The sequence below is a fragment of the Neltuma alba genome, unplaced genomic scaffold, assembly GCF_004799145.2.
Source record: "Neltuma alba isolate B1F8T4 unplaced genomic scaffold, ASM479914v2 tig00010645_pilon, whole genome shotgun sequence".
In the NCBI taxonomy this organism is placed as follows: domain Eukaryota; kingdom Viridiplantae; phylum Streptophyta; class Magnoliopsida; order Fabales; family Fabaceae; genus Neltuma; species Neltuma alba.
In genome coordinates, this window is record NW_021635495.1 from 213,469 (window position 1) to 231,155 (window position 17,687).

Here is a 17,687-nt window from a genome sequence, read left to right on the forward strand (position 1 = left end):
ATTATATGCTTATTATGTTTCTCTAAACAAAAAATATATATAATCTAAATATTGGGCCCCTGTTTTACACAAGCTTCAGATTGGAAACTGTATTATTCACCACTATTTAAATAGTGTTATTTTCAATACTTATATTATACTGCCTCTTATTTTTAACATAAAGTAAGTTGAGGGTTAGGTTTAGTCGAAATTATAATTCATCAATTTATTTTGCCCTATCGGACGGGATACTTGAAAAATATATTGTACTCCAATCCTATTTATAAGGCAAATAGAAAAGATTTTTTTATCCTATTTATAAGTCAGATCATTGAACTTTTTAGATTAATGTACTATTTTATATTTCATTTATTATAGTTTGCATTATTATTTTCATACAAAGTGTATATATTAAATAAGAATGAAATTGAAAAATTGTTATATTTTAATGTAGTTTAAGATTTTCCTAACTCATATAAAAAATGATCCAAATACCCTATAAATAGAACTAGAGGAGTATATATTAAATTTGATTTTTCTACCAAAATAGCTTAGGTCAATTTAATAAGACTTTTCCTCAAGGTTATGTATCTTCAATTTATTCCCATTAGTCAATTGTTCGGCTTTAATACAGAGACTTATTTTAAGTTTCAACATGCTTTATCAAAAAAAAAAAATTTTAAAAAAAAGAGAAATATTTTAAACTCTATTAACTCTATTTGAAAATTTAATAACTTTTTATAACTTTACTGTATTTAATATATGAAATTTGAAGAACATAACAATCTGTTCAATAATAAATGAAAGCTAAAATAGTCATATTAAAAATTTAATGAAATGATTTATAAATAGAAAATCTCCCTTGGCATTATAACTATAAATATACATAAAACAAAGTAGTATTCTGATAATTTATAAGTGCTCTATATATACATACTCTCCGGTGTATATTACCTGTTGCCGTCAATTAAATTGCTTTTCAAAAACGTTTCATTGCTTTTTTTGTTTTAATTATAATATAGGTCCGATCGCATTCAAAGTTGAGAAATACAATGGTACCCTCCCAAAATTGGTTCGGAGGCCTCAAGCGTGGACAAAGGTGAAAAACCTTTTTCAAGTTTACTTATAGGAAAAATGACAGAAAAGTACCTATTTAATTTTAAAATAACAAATAGATGATTTTGACATATTTTAACTTGTTAAAACTATTATAACGGTAGTCAAAACTATTACAATAGTAGTTAACATAATCTATTTGTCTTTTTAAAATTTAACAGATTTTTTTTTAGGGGTTATTTTCCCTTACTTATAACTAATCTAGTTTTAGATTGAATTCATCTTCATAAAAAAAATTCTTTGAAAAGGATTTTTTGGTTTACCGGTATCATAACAGGAGGATCAAAACAACCAAAAAGAAATATTAATATAGAATGATACAAGAAAAAACAGTAAGAACCAATAAATTTATATAAACTTTTCTACTAGGAATATGATTTTGATTTTTGTTCATTTTGTTGATCTAGGCATGCAGCATAATTTTTGTAGATTTGCCTATTGGCAGTGGCTTCTCCTATGCAAATACCCCTTATCTTCAACGAGGTGACTGGACTTTAGTTAACCATGCCCATCAATTTATTAGAAAGGTACGTACAATATCAATCCCCAATAACTCCAAACTTTATTTCTCACCAATTTAATTATGAAATCACTACCAGCAGTTTTTTCACTCAGCCATAGAAATAGAGAAAATTGTAAAAAAAGATATTGGAATTACAAAAACACAGATAGGGACCCTTGACAACTTCACTATGGCTTTTAACAATTTCATGACATATTATTATTATCAAAACCCAAAGTGAAGTTGTCAAGGGTCCCTATCTGCGTTTTTACAATTCCAAAGTCTTTTTTTGCGATTTTCCCACAGAACTACATATAGCTAATTAGTCAACCCCAATATATATATTTATGAAATCCATGAAAAATTCATTTCATTCATAAACTGAAAAAAAAAATGCCGGTTGCCTCACAAGACATTTTGATGATGCTCAACTCCTTTTCAAATTATGATATCTGTTCTTCTAATAGTGATTTAGTTAGGATTTTTTTTATTTTCCATTTTTAGTAATTCTGTTATAGTACTATAAACTCTGCTTTTTATTATTTATATATATTGTCTTTTTATCAAAAAAAATTACGGGCTGCCTCAAATATTGTACAATATGCAGGGCGATCCATAGACCTTGTTATAAAATTTACCGTATTATATTTGCAGTGGCTCATTGATCATCCCAGATTTTTGTCACATCAAGTTTATATTGGCGGTGACTCGTATTCTGGCATTCCCGTTCCTGCTATGGTTCAAAAAATTTCAAATGGTAAGATACTCTTTAAAGAACTAAAACAACAGCGAATTCAACAAGTGATTGAATTTGCTAATTCCATTGCAAATTAAAAAAAGACTTAGCGATGGAATTAGACTGATTAATTAGCAATGAAAATTTTATCGCTAATTTGCTGCTTTTCTGGGTTGAATAAGTATTGGATGTTAAAATATCCCATGAGAAACTTGGCATATCCGCTTTAAAATTTTATTGGTTCGCAGGAAATGAGAAGGGTATCCAGCCATGGATAAATCTCCAGGTTCGTAATTTATTTTCTCAAAATTTGTCTTTTATGTAATGTTTAGCATTTAGGAAAGTCTTTTCTATATATAAAGAAAATGGATACACTTATCCCATTTCTTTTCTAGGTACAATTCTCAATTTCTTCCCAAGAAAACACTTTTCTGTGCATCAAATATTGCCTTCACTGTTTTTGCTTTATAAAATACTTAGAAACTTTATTAAGGTTAATTAACAAGGAGCTCATCGTTTGAGCAGGTCGTTCCACCAAAATATGTCTTTTTTATTGTTATGTTATGTTTAAAGTAGATTGAAACTAATGTTTCATAATAAATTATTCTTTCAGGGATATGTGCTAGGAAATCCCCTCACAACAATGGAAGAAGAAAATTATTTGCCCTCATTTGCTCATGGAATGGCGCTTATTTCTGATGAACTTTATATGGTATATTATCATCATATATTAATTACATTTTGAAAAATTGATATGATTATATTATGATTATGAATCTAACAATTTATTTTATGAACAGTCGTTGAAGAAAAATTGTAAAGGAAATTATATAAATATAGATCCAGAAAATAAATCATGTCTGAGAGACTTCAACATTTTACACGAGGCAAGCAACTGTCACATTATTTAAACACATATACTCTTTTAATATTTCAATTATAAATTATATAATAATCAATAATTACCTTGTTATTAAACTGTTTTATTTTGTTTGATCTCTCAGCTCATTTCAGGACTTAGTGAATATGACACTTTAAATCCCAAATGTGAAATGGCTTTGAATACGCCTCATGGATTTTTCAGTAGAAGATCTCTGATCAACAAATTTCGAACGACCCTAATTAGTTCTCGCCTTGCAAGGCCACCTTTAAGTTGCCAAGTAATTTTTTTTTTTTTGTATATACTTAGTAATAATTTCTTTTTAAATCCATTATAAACTTATTTGATATTTCATTTTTGTTTGTTTCTATTGTTTAGAGTTATGTATATTTTCTCGGCTACGATTGGATTCAGGATAACAAAGTTCAGGAGGCACTACATATTCGAAAGGTTTGATTATAATTATTTTCTCCTTCTTTTTAGAAAAAAATAATTAAGGCATAAGATCTCTCATGAGTTTTGTAAGTTTTACTAATTAAATTAAAAACTTTACAAAAATGTGAAATTTAATCAAATCTAAGGTTTTAAAGGTTGGTTAATTTGTGGTGCAGGGCAGCAAAAGGAATTGGCAACGTTGTAATCCCTTCGATTATAGTTACGACATCACCAGTGCCTTTCCATATCATGCAAATCTAAGCCCAAAAGGCTTTAGATCTTTGATTTACAAGTATGTCTCTTTTCTTTAAAACTAATCTAGCGGCTTCCATTTACAAGTTACTCGAAGCATATTCATATATTATAGAATTTGTCAGAATTTTTATATATTATATATAAAGCATTGATAATAATTACAAATTAATTGCTCATTATTATACATACAGTTGAAAAATTTTAAGAAAAAGGTTTAAAAAAAAAATCATCACCAGGTTATTATCATTTTATGTCAATTTTTGAATAATGAAGACCTAATTACAAGATATTTAAATACTTTGTTGATGCAGTGGAGATCATGACCCAATAGTTCCATTTATGTCGACTCAAGCATGGATCAGAGATTTAAACTACTCCATTGTTGAAGACTGGAGACCTTGGCTTGTTAATGGCCAGGTTGCAGGGTGCGTATATTATATTCACACACTATACCTAATTAGCTTATGAATATAGTGTGATTTGTCTTCCATGTAGCATAACTTTGGAAAAATTATATACTAATTTTGTCTCTTAATATAAAATCTAGTTAATTAATTGGAATAGATTAAGAAAACTAATTAAATTAGTTTTTTTTTTCAAAATATGCATGCTACCTTTTCTAAAATACATTCTTAAATTATTTGTATTGAAACTATCACTTAATGTAAACTCCCTTAATATATATAATCAATAGGGATAGTTTAAAAAAATTATAAGTATGGGGACAAAATGAACTAAGGTTTTTATATCTAAAACCAAATTCAACTACAAATTAGCTTTTATATTAGGGACTAAAGATATTATGTGCGTGCGTGAATTTGACCATTGAAAGCCAAATTGTAGTATTCAAAATTTGATTCAATTTACCTTTGATATATGTATTTTTCTTCTCTACCTCACATATTTGTTTCCTTTGGACCAGATATACGAGAAGGTATTCTAATAAGATGACATTTGCCACTGTAAAGGTAAGAACAAAGAACGGGAAGTTCACTAAGTAACATGAAATATAAGCTGTGTATATATAGTATTATTGATTTCTTGGAAGACAAGAAAAACGAAGAAGGGTTGAAAATAATTGAAGTGCGCATTAAATAATTAATTTTGAAGTTTAATCTGTTGGTTTTATTTATGTAAATTGCAGGGTGCTGGACATATAACTCCGGAGTACAAGCCTGAAGAATCTTTTGCGATGTTCATTAGGTGGATATCTAATACGCCTTTGTGGGTAGATATATAGTCTCTTTCATTCACGATTACTCTGCTCAAAAGCAAGGATTCGATGAAACGACCTCGCATTGCTTCCCGCTTCCTTTTCTGTGCCAATTTGTTCTCTTATTAGATATGCACACACAAATCACAGGGCCCATTTGGTGTACTAAAAATCTGGCTCGGGAAAGGGAAAATCAAGGTTTTCAATAAGCCTTGGTATGTTTGGTTGGACAATTTTATCAGTAGCAATTCTCTGGCAGTGTGAAATTTTCATCTATATAAAGGAAAATGGGTCCCCACCCCCTTTTTATTGCAACTAATTTTCTAGCGCAAGCAAGCAAATACGAAAGACAAGTCTGCCCCACAAAACATATGCTATTGCTCTCTCCCTTTTCTCCTTCTCCTATTGCTTCTTCCTCTCTTCTCATCAATAGATAAACAAAATATTTCATTAATTAAAAAACAAAAAGAATCTTTGAACGGACAAGGAGGAAAAGCATTCTGCAAATGCTTTAAAAGGCAAACATATGCACCTGGAAGAATATCAACACAAGGGTAAAAATATCACCCAAGCTTGAGCTATAAGCGCTCAATCATCAGATTTAGAACTTGAGTAACATTCAAGGCCAATATGTCAATATTTTTGAAGTGAAACTTGTTATATATAAAAATAGACTCTTTTCGCTCAAAAGAAAAAAAAAAGATTCTAAGCTGTTCAACAACATCTACCTCAAGAAAAATGTTTTCATATGAAATAGATATGATTTTTTAAATTTGGTTTAAAATCTGATGAGAAATATGATTCTGACCCTTACTCATTATTTCGATCATAGTTTTAAAATTACAAAGCCAATACTAGGGGGAAAAAAAACCTTTTTACAATGCCTACTCTACATTGTTTATTGTGGCAATGGTGTAAAAAATGTGACTAGTGGTATTTTTGTAAATATAGATAGATTTTTAAACCTGTTTCACATAGAACTGGTATAAATATATACTCCTCCGGTCCTTATTATAAGACCCAATTTGACTTTTTATTTGGTCCTAATTATAAGACCCAATCCATTTTGTCTCTTATATTTATGTATTTTTTTCCAAGATAATCCTTCTAATAATGATAGTTTTAGCCAATATACTTAATTAGCAAGGATATTTTAGGAATGACAACACTTATTTATTATAAATAACCAACTTAACTTACTCCTTAATCTCCTCAAATAAGTCAATTGGGTCTTATAATTAGGACCGGAGGAGTACTTTTTACATTGGTTGTTTGTGCAACAAGTGTAAAAAGTATTAAAATTAAAAAAAAAAATTCCAAGCTTTTAAATTGGCTTCAAATGCAACTGGTCTAAAATATACTTTCTTATCTGGATGTTTATTTCAACTGGTGAAAAAAAATTTTAAAAATATTTTTTCAAAACATAATATTTTATATGCTCTTAAAAGGTGATTTAAAATTTTTGATCTAACCCACTTCATTTTGTAGCCGTCTCTTCTAAAGTAAACTTCATTCTCTCATAATCTCTTTGAGTTCACTTGTAATCTCCTTTCTATACTCCATTCACTAGTTACCTCAATGCAAGTCCTTTTCTTCATGATCGTCTCCTTTGTGTTGTGATGTCTTCTTCATGCTCGTCTATTTTATAGCACATCATCTTCTCTGTATTTGTCATCTTTTTTAGGTCCATGGACTTCCATTATTGTCACTTAGAGATCAGTGCTTGAAGCATCTAGATCTATGCCTGTCCATCTAGATTCATGCTATGGCATCAAGATCTATGCTTGTTGCATACAGATCCGTGCTATCTCAAGCTCTCATTGTGTTATCATCTAGATGCTAATATTTTTCTAGATTTGTACTCATCTTCATCATCGCCATATTTGTTCTAAGTTTATACATCAATTTTCTTTTTCTATTTGTCTATTTAATGAATAATTTTCAACTTTATTTATCAAATATACTTTTATTGTATGAATCAATATGAATCGAGGCTGTTTCTGGCAAACTTGGCTAGCTTTTTGTACTATCTCATTAGATCTAATTGCTTCTACTCTTATGCTATTTCTTATTTCTTTGATTGTTGGATACTTTGTTGCAATGTTATAATATTTGGATTTTATGAGATATGATAAAATCTCAAAAGAAGCTACCATTTAAATTCACAACTTCTTTTGGTATTTTATCAGGTTTGATAAAATTGCATATCTTTTTTATTTTTAGGTTAGTGGTACAATCAATGTAAAAAGTACCAGACTTTTTCCACACCCATCCCAACTCCAGTTTAAAAAGTCAATTTTAACTAGTTTAAAAAAATCTTTTTTCTAATAGTAAGATTTTTTGAATAATTTTGTTGATTTGACCGTGTCATTATGCCTTGGGGCCAAATGCAATAAATTTATAATCGGATCCAAGGGATGCAGTATAGCAGTGCAATCCGGGTCATGTTCACTTCTGGGAGCCTTATTGATGATCTAAGCTAGCTAAATGCAATGAAAACATGTAATTGAAAAGGGGTTTGGATTTTTAAAGATTTAAATGAATGGTGACTAAACTAAATGCAATGAAAATAAACCTAAGCTATAGTATTTTTGGTATTTTTGCATAAAGTGTTGATGGAATGGAAATGGATGATAGGAAATCTCTTGAAAATGGTTTTAATGGCAATCATGGCTTACTTAAGATATTGGCAGTTTCATAAAGTCATTAGGTTTTCTTGAATAACAACTTCAATTACCCATTGAGTCCAATGTTTAAATCAATAAACTTCATTAATGAAAACACTGTTAAGCTTTCCTAATGTGGAATTTGAGAATGATCAATACAATTGGTTCAACGTAACTCAACATTAACTCAATATCAGAACAGAACCATCTAAGATAGAAGAGAATCAATAGGATTACATGAAACATATATGCAACCACATATATTGAAGCACAGAATTCAACATTAACTAATCCAAACTATAATTATAAATCATCAAATAATGACTACAACAGCAATCCAAGTGTTTAACTAAGAATTACAACTTCTAAACCTGGGAATTAATAAGAACATAGCTAAAAATTATAGATTGAAACTAAAACTCCCCTTTGAAGGTTGGAAACTCATGCTACTCCACCATCTTCAATAGTTGGAAAATCCTAGCCCACTATAACCTTGGAAACAGCCCCAACCAGAGTGGAATTTTTAGTCATAGCAGTTAGGAGATGAACGAGATGATATGGGATGACGAAAAAGTGAAGGAAATGGATGGGAAGGAAGGTGGAGATGGAAAGGCCAGAGGATGAGAGAATAGAAGTGTTGGAGATGAGAGAATGGAGTCATGGGATGAAAATAGGGTTTTTAAGGGTTTAGGGGGCCAATCTGGGTCTGATCATATGAGTTTGGGCTTCAATTTCACGTTCTAATCTGAATCAGGAATTACTGATATGAGCGTTTTCGTCATGATTAAGGGATACTTTTGCCGCGACAAATTTATTTTCTGAGAGGTCACTGGTGAGATTTTGAAGTTGCACTGCGGCGAAGCATTCTCTATCTTAGCTCTAATTCTTGAATGTCCTACAATGACAAGTAATAATTTAAAGCATTAATTGTCCTAAAAATCAATTAAATACAATTAATACTAATTATGATAATTTTACCCTAAAAAAGACACTACTCAAAGCAAGGACTCTTCATCTAAATTAAGCATACTTATCATCGAAAAGAGCCCAAATCTATAATAAAAACCCCGAAAATGATATGAAATAACATAGAACAAATGAGTTTTATCACTTGTTGTACTAAAATGTAAACTCAGAGTGCTTTTCAATAATAGATCATTTATCTAATTCGAATTCAAATTGAGAAAGTTATATCCAATTGAAAGTTGCTATATTTAGTGCGTCAAAAACAAATTATAATAGATAAAATTCAAATTTTGTACGAAAGTTGGAATATATCATCCATAAATTAAAATTTCTTAATACAAATTCCAATTTACATTAATAAACCCATGGTTAAGCATTGCTTAGGTATACATACAACAACAAATTATAGAAACAATTAATTGACTAAAATAATAGAAACTTGTATATCTACACAATATGCTATTTACAAATATTTTCCTAATGTGTGCGTGTACCTATACACATTTATAAGAGAGTTTGAAACATCCTTCTTTTTATCCCTCAGAGTACGTATTTGTAAGCGTTATGGTTCAAGCGGATCACGATACAAACCCGTGGATTTAAAATTCCAACATAATTACTCAAGTTACTATTCACTGTTCAATTTTTAGATTAAAGGTCCAACTTCGAAAAATCATAACTAAATCTATAAATATCGTATTGAGGTGTTCTAAAATTCTACAGAAAGCTCTTTGTTTGCTCTTTAAGAGAAAAATATCCAATTGGACTTATCCTTACCCAATTTGTATAGTTTAATCAATAAAGATTACTGTTCATTTGGTAAAATCTGGAACTACCAGATTCCATGCCTCAACTTTGGAAATTCATATCTTCTTGTGTACACATCCAATTAAAGTGATTTACCTATCATTTTAAAGCTTGGGATGTTGAATGCCAAATTTCATTACTTAACTCATTCATTTGATAGGTCAAATTGGAGTTAGAAGTTGACTACTCCAGGACCTACGTTTTATTCATTAGACAATTCTTGCTTTAATTCTTTTTATTGTTTTGGCATGCATAACTTGGCCCTATCCTTTTCCATTCATTCTCATACATTTTCATTCATGCCATAAGCATTCTAAATAAATACATTGCATCATTGGCATTCATATACATAATTTACATCAATAATTCTCCGCTTTTTTCTCCTTCCTTTTCTTGCTCTCCTTCATGCAATTATTGTCCATCATACTTGACCTAAATGGTTGGTTAGGGAGGGGTGAGATTCAGGAGAATCTCAGTAGCAAACAATAACCACCCAAACATATATGGCAAGCTTAGTATTTATAACATACTTGCAACTTAACATCTCTATACCATAATGACATGTTTGAAAATCATCATGCATTTATCATAAAACACATAGGCCTATAACATATTTCAAACATATTCACAATCACAACACATGAGTTCATAAAATCATATAACATAGAAACATGTCATACATGTAAGCAAATACTAAGAACATAAGAGTAAGGTTAAGTTTACTACCTTGTGTCTTTAAGCTTTCTTCTTACTCTCTTTTACTTCCAACTATTAAGGTTGCTTGGTCAACCACATCCAAACCTTCTTTTGGATGCATCAGGGTCCTAATCACAGCTATAAGGGTCACATTACTCATTAGGACCAAGAATTACACAATATGGAAGACCTATATCCTTAAACTTAATCTCTTTTTTCTTAATTTATAATGTAGTGTTCTAGCTTTGTAAAAATTGTTTCCTTAGGCTAGTCCTACACAATTTTGCCCAAGGAATCCAATTATGAGTTTAGATCCATCAAAATCCAGCTCCTTCCCCCGGTTCTAGGCTAAAACCGAAATCTGCCACTTAATTTTCAGTTTTGATTCCAATGCTTCCAACTTCATTTTTTCCTCTTATCCCTACACAATTTTTCATTTTAAACACATTGGAAGCATCAAAATCATCAAAATCACATCCTAGGCATAAGAACCAAGTCTGGCCAAAACATTTCCTCAGGTTACATAATCATAAAATTCAACCAATTTCAGTATAAAACCACTTGATTCGTGTTCCCTTTAAGCCTTTGAACATTAATCTAACATCAATTTCATCTTCCCCTACTCTTAAGAATTTCGTGCAGCACCTCCCCTAAGAGTTCCAAGCTCCCAAAAATCATTAAAATCCATAACCAAGCTCAACAACAAGGGTAGTGAAAACATCAAAAACCATGAACATACCTTGTTTTAGAGCTTGATCTTGTATAGGGTCACTTGGTCTTTCTCTCTCCCTCTTATTTCTCTCTCTAGAATCCATTTTGTAAGATTTTCCCCATAAGTCCATGGCTTGCACGAAAATGACAGGTGGGAAGGGGCTATTTATAGAAAACAAGACTGATTTTGGGCTGTTGATCTTAAAAATTTGTGGCTTGATCTGGACCGTCTATTTTCTCTTTTAATCTTATGGTGACAAGTGTCCTATGACATCATGCTTATCTCATCATGATGACATCATGCTTACATCATCAATCCACATGCTTTTAATCCAACCATACACGTGTCTTGCATCTGACCGTACACATAATACATTTTTTTCCCATTTGACTGTACACTTATCTCTTCCATGTCCCTTCATTATTATGGCATTAAAGTAGGGAGAAAATTAATATAAAATTCGTGCAAAATACAACCCTTAGGCATTCCTCCATATATTTTGCCATTCTGCATCGTATAGGATACTTTTTAGGGTCCTGACTTTTTTGGGACCACTAGGACATGTTCTGGTACCATTTTCTCACCTCAAATAAATTCACATGACATTATATATCATGCCTAAAGAGGGAGTGCTGCTCTTCCCTTGTTCGTCCATTAAAATAATTAAAACAATTAATCATATTTATTTCGGAGTGAACTTAACCGAATTCTTTCTACCGGTTTACGACTCTGAGAATCTGTCTCCAGGTACTAATACTATTTATTCAACATAGGGAATTCCTCTAATTTTTCTTAAGTCAAAAATCAACCTCTAGACATTTGACTTTGACTTTCCCCGGATAGTACGTAAATAGGCTTTAAATTCCATCAAAGCCAACCTCTTCGCTTTCTGGAGACGGAATTATTTTTAAAACTTGTGATAATTCCTAAAGTATTTTCTCCCATTTTCTTCCAATTATCTGAGGCCTCCTTATACTTTAAATAATTTATTTTTAATAATATTCAAAATCAGTCAAAACCCTGAGAATTCCACAAATTCCTTCTAGGGACATTTTCATTATTTTTAGCCTCATACAGGCCTCTGAACCTTATTCTTATTTTTTTGGAATTTTTCTAAGCTATTCAGGCGTTAACCCAATATTTTCTATTTTCTGGGATTTTGGGGCATAATTTCCACTTTTTCCCTTCTAGCCTGAAACTTTACAAAATTATAATTTTGCCCCTAGTTTGACTTAACCTTAAAATTCACCTCATTGAGGCCTCCAACATAACTATTGGCCTACATTCATCTCTATTTCTCATTCTTGGGTCTTGGGACTTTACTAGAGTCTCTAACTTTCTTTTTTCTCAATCCCAGAAAACTTTCCCTTTGTAATTTAGTCCATGAGGATCCCTCTATCCTTACAGGGAACCTTTAGGACCTCTGCCAAAAGGGATCTAGTAGTCTATCCATTTTCAGGCTAATTCTGGTATTTTTAGGCTCAAAATTCAGGATGTTATGGAGTTAAATTTATGCATCTATATATATATATATAGTAAATGAATAGAACAACCAAAATCAAAGTTGATCAAGTCCCCATAACCTATGTGTAAGCGAATACCAAAGCCAAATTATTTAAGTTAACCTATATATATATGTACCATACAACTATCTTCACGTAAGTGTTTGCTATCCAGCATAAACCTTAAGTTCATAGGTCGCAAGTAGTATAACAATATCATCTCACAAGGACTAAGGTAAAATTTAGCTAATTATAACACTTATGCTCTTAATTAGGTTGAGTGGAATTATTTAAAAGATTGTAATTCAAAATGCAGTTTCTTAAAATAAGAAAATAACTAATACTGCAAATTTAACTTCTAGATAAATGGAGCCTAGGATTATTTCTCCCTTTTGCATTTCATGAAATTTGATTAAATCCCTCTCAATTGGCATTTAAATAAAACCATGTGTTTGTTTAAGGTTTTAAATTACTTGACTAAGCTTTCTAAACTCAACCAAATTTCAATTATCAATAAAATGCCCAATCTCTTGTAATATTTAATGAAAATCCTTTGAAGCATCAATCTTAATTTGACAATGCTCAGTTAGTAAACATATCTCTATTTTACTAACAAAACACACATCCAACAATTGAATTTCAAGTCAAGTATGAATTTATCTAAGTTCTATATCTAAATCATCTTTCTCAAGTCAAATTAAGATAAACAAAATGGTCTAAGTAGTGGCCAAACATTAAGAAGCATTAAGCATGGGATAAATTCAACACAGAAATATCATTAAATACTAAAAGAGAGGAATAAATGAGTCTCAATCCATACAAAGGTTTGAAATAATCCTAGAATAAATGGTTTAGCTACTCATAATAGAAAAAGAACAAGAAATATATAAAATACCCATGTCCATATCAAAGAATAAAAAAGGAAGGGAAAGAAGTTTAGAAAAGCCAACAAAGGAAGCTTAAACTCTTCAATCTTTCAATCTCAAGCTCTAAGATCTTTAATCCTGAACCCTAGCTCGACTTTGCTCCTAAAATATGTTTTTAGTTGCTCTCTCAATTTCTAACTTGAAGACGACATCTAGAATGCCCAAAATTGGGTCCTCTGGGTTAGTTTTATATCAGAAAATGAAATTCTCTGCATTTTAAGTTTTGTAAGGGTTCCATGGCACTCCTACCGTAGTGTCGTGGCGCTAGAAGCATTGCTTTTTTTCTTTACACAAGGTGCCATGGCACTTCCACTTTTGTGCCATAGTGCCAATGACGTTGCTTTCTTTTTTTAATTGGGATGTCATAGCATCTCACACATATGCCTTAACATTAGTAGATCTTCTCAATTGGACTTTCTTATTCATCAACTCTGTCACATCCTGAAAAAGTTTACCCTGACATAGGGAGTTAAAAATTAGAATGAGGGCCAATATGGAAAGTAGATAAATGGGTGAAACAGCTTTTGGTATGAAACCCTGATAGGTTTCGAACTGATATTTTTGAAATTGTTGGTCTAGGAAGGGCAAATGGGAAAATTTAAAAAAATTTCAAAAAATTCCTGAGAAAATAGTAAAAAGATAAGTTAGAGGTTTTGAAACCTCAATTGAGACCCGAAGGTGAAAATGGTATGGAAATAGTTATTTACAGAATTTCCTGAAAACGGAATTTTTTTGAAGGAGAATAGTGAAAATTGAGTGGAAATAATTATTTTAAATATTTAGAGGCTTTAATAATTGAAACGTCCTACCTTTAACCCCTCAGAGCACACATTCATAAGCGTTATGGTTCAAGCAGATCATGACACAAGCCCGTGGATTTAAAATTTCAACATAATTACTCGGGTTACTATTCACTGTTAAATTTCCAGATTACAAGCCCAACTTCAAAAATTCATAACTAAATCCATAAAAATCATATTAAGGTATTCTAAAATTCTACAGAAAGCTATTTCGATACTCTTTAAGGAAAAAATATCCAATTAGACTTATCCTTGCCCAATTCGTACAGTTTAATTAATAAATAATACTGTTCATTTCATAAAATCTAGAACTTCCAGATTCTATGCTTCAACTTTGAAAATTCGTATCTCCTTGTGTACACATCCAATTGAGATGATCTACCTCTCATTTTAAAACTTGGGATGTTTAATATGAGTCTGCCAAATCTCATCACTTAAGGCATTTGTTTGATAGGTCAAATTGGAGCTACAAACTCACTGCTCTAGGACATACGTTTTGTCCCTTAACATCTCTTTACTTTAATTCTTTTTATTTCTTTGGCATACATAACATGGGCTTACTCTTTCCCATTCATACTCATACATTTCTATACATGCCATAAGTATTATAATTAAATACATGGCATCATATGCATCCATAACATAAATTACATAATAAGAGAATTACACAATGAGTAATAATATCATTCATTGACATCAATAATTCTCCACTTTCTTCTCCTTGCTTCTCATGCCATTATTTCCCATTGATGATTGACCTAAATGGCTAATTAGGCAGGGGTGAGATTCGCGGGAATCTTAGTAGCAAACAATACCACATAATCATGCTAGATGGATGCTAATGCACTACACGTAACTTGTTTATTCTCTTGTTAATTAGTGACATATTAGCATGCTCAAAGCTAACTTCTTGATGCATGGCCGTGGAGACATAATCTACTCATCATGAATAGAAATTACAATAGCTAAAACATGTCACAATAACATTCAATAACATGTACACAGCAACACACAAGCATACAACATCAAGCAATGACAATAGGTAGGTTCACTACCTTGCACCTCAAGCTTTCCTCTTACTTTTCCTTTGACTCCCTTGACTTTCCAACCATGTGGGCATTGGATGAACATCATCAAACATCCTCTTGGATGTTCCAAGGTCCTAAACATAATCACATTGATCATACAATCCATTAAGACCACTAGATTACATAAAGTTCAAGACTAGCTCTCTTGTACCTCAACCCTTTCTCTTAGTCTTAGAGTTTTCTTTCTAGCTTTTCTAACCTAAATCTCATCATTTTCCATCCTTAAGATCTATTTCTTGTCAATTAGGACCACTTTGGATGGCTTTAGATTCAAGAATATCAAATCTGGAAAATTTGCTTCGCGGGTACTGTTCACACAGAAATTCCAGAATTTTTGCTCAACTTTGAAAATTCATAATTAATTCTAGAAAAATAAAAATTGAGTGGTTCCAAGTCTCACTGAAATATCCTTAAGTTAAATTTACAGGAAAAATAGTTTCAGGAACCAATTCTATGCTGAACAGTATCGGAATTGTACAGAACTCGAAACTCTTCCAAAAGTTCAACACTGTTTCCAGATTTCAAACCCTAACTTTGAAAAATCACCATAAATCGTACACATATCCAAATGAAGTGTTCTATCCATGGATTTAAATCTCACAGAGTGTAATTTGACCATGCAAAATTTCAGAATCAGATACGCACAGCAACTAATCCGAAATAGGCATAAAATCAGGTGCTATAACCATCACATACCTTGATCTTGAAGCTTGAACTTAGGTGGACTTTCTCTCACTAGAAATAGCTCTTTCTCTCTCTAAATGCAAGAGCGGCAGAATTTCTCCTATAGTTCCTTGCTTGGCTGAAATATGAAGGGGAGGAGTGCCTATTTATAGCCAAAAATTTGACTTGAATGAACCAAAATACCCTTGGTGGCTAATAGAAAGGGTAAGGGCAATTTTAAAGCTTCAAGTTGACTTTTACATCATCATTGCATTATCTTCTTGCATCATGCTTACCTCATCCTTCTAGAAGATGCCAAGTGTTATGAAAGTGGTGGAGGAGAAGGGAGATTAAATCCTAGCCGTTAGATCAAGCTTGTTTCCTAAGTTTCCTCCGAATTTACTTGGCCCACATTTCTCCGGCTTTCTTTAAGGCCTTCCAGAGCTCAGAAAATTCTTCTATCTACTCCATAAATTCCCTTTAATTCTAGAGAGTATCTATGAATTTTCTTAGGCCATAACAGTCTCTTTAAGCCTTGCGTAAAATTCATTTACTAAAATTCCCTTTTATCGGCATAATCGGCTCTTTAATTTATTAAAGCCGTTCCACTGGCCTTTTAGTTGTGGGACTAATTTTATAAATTAGTACAAAATTCCAAACATTTAATCTCATTTTTGTATACATTTTTTAGGTCTCTTGCTATTTTAAATAATTACCTCAAACGGTAAACTTTTTACCGGCCATAACCTCATAAATTCCATTTAAGCTGCCTCAGGGGCATTTTCGTCTTTTCTCTTCACAGAAAAGCCTTAGAATATTATTTCCCATTTTCTTGGAATTCTTTGTATACTCTTCCATTTTTACCCCTGTTGGTCATAACTTTCTGAATTTACGGTTTAGTCCCTGCTTGGACTTAGCTTCATATAATCCTCTCTTTGAGGCTTCTAGCTTAACCTTTGGCCTATATCTAGTCTCTTTTCTCTCTCTGGGCCTTTGAGACTTTACTGGAGCCTCTAACTTGATTATACTTGAGCCCCTGAAAACTTTCACTTTGCAATTTAGTCCCTGAAACTGCTTTGACTTTCTTTTTTATCTTTAGGATTTTTGCTCAAAAGGGGTCTAGTAGCCTATCCAATTCAAGATATTTCTGGTACTTCTAGGCCCAAAAGTTTGGATGTTACAATAATTCTGAAAAAAATATGGAATAATTATCTAAATGTTTATTGGAATTTATAAAATTGGTTTTACGCCCTAAAAGCACAGGAAATTATTTTAGGGAATTTATTTCCTGTAGTTTTACCGATTAAGGGCCTATTTGGGGAAATTCAAAATAAATAGTTAGAGGTGGAGAAAAATCCTAAAATTTTTCATATCATATTCTTATATTAAAAGAGGATTTTTCATGGAGAGAAATGTAATTTTGGAGGCCTAGAAAAATTATGCAAAGCTATAAGTCAATAGTAATTGATAAACTGCATTTTTGTTTGGAATTAATATTTATGAGTACACCCTACTTTTTCTTTCTTTTTGGGCCAGATTTGGGTTTCATTTTGGGCCAGGAAAAGCCCAAAATTTTGTGCAAAATGGTGGCCTAACAATTAAATAGATTTAAGCCTAATTTTAGTCAAAATATCAATAGGAATGTTCTAGAGACTGGATACTTGGCATGATCTAAAAATTTAAGGGTTGGATGGCAGCCACATGGCCATTTTGTTGGCAAAATTTCATGCCACAAGTGAAGGGGG

At 31.6% G+C, this 17,687-nt stretch overlaps 1 protein-coding gene across 1 annotated transcript in view; it reads left to right on the forward strand.

The window, feature by feature from the left end:
- LOC114757809 (serine carboxypeptidase-like 11) overlaps positions 1 to 17,687 on the forward strand; it is a 38,321-nt gene that overhangs the window by 802 nt on the left and 19,832 nt on the right. Inside the window, exons 3-14 of the mRNA XM_028946910.1 lie at positions 1,002 to 1,078; positions 1,503 to 1,622; positions 2,252 to 2,354; positions 2,582 to 2,619; positions 2,947 to 3,045; positions 3,134 to 3,220; positions 3,338 to 3,493; positions 3,592 to 3,663; positions 3,825 to 3,940; positions 4,215 to 4,328; positions 4,826 to 4,871; positions 5,048 to 5,131. Of these exons, the coding sequence (XP_028802743.1) occupies positions 1,002 to 1,078; positions 1,503 to 1,622; positions 2,252 to 2,354; positions 2,582 to 2,619; positions 2,947 to 3,045; positions 3,134 to 3,220; positions 3,338 to 3,493; positions 3,592 to 3,663; positions 3,825 to 3,940; positions 4,215 to 4,328; positions 4,826 to 4,871; positions 5,048 to 5,131 (1,112 nt within the window). The remainder of the gene's footprint in view (positions 1 to 1,001; positions 1,079 to 1,502; positions 1,623 to 2,251; positions 2,355 to 2,581; positions 2,620 to 2,946; positions 3,046 to 3,133; positions 3,221 to 3,337; positions 3,494 to 3,591; positions 3,664 to 3,824; positions 3,941 to 4,214; positions 4,329 to 4,825; positions 4,872 to 5,047; positions 5,132 to 17,687) is intronic.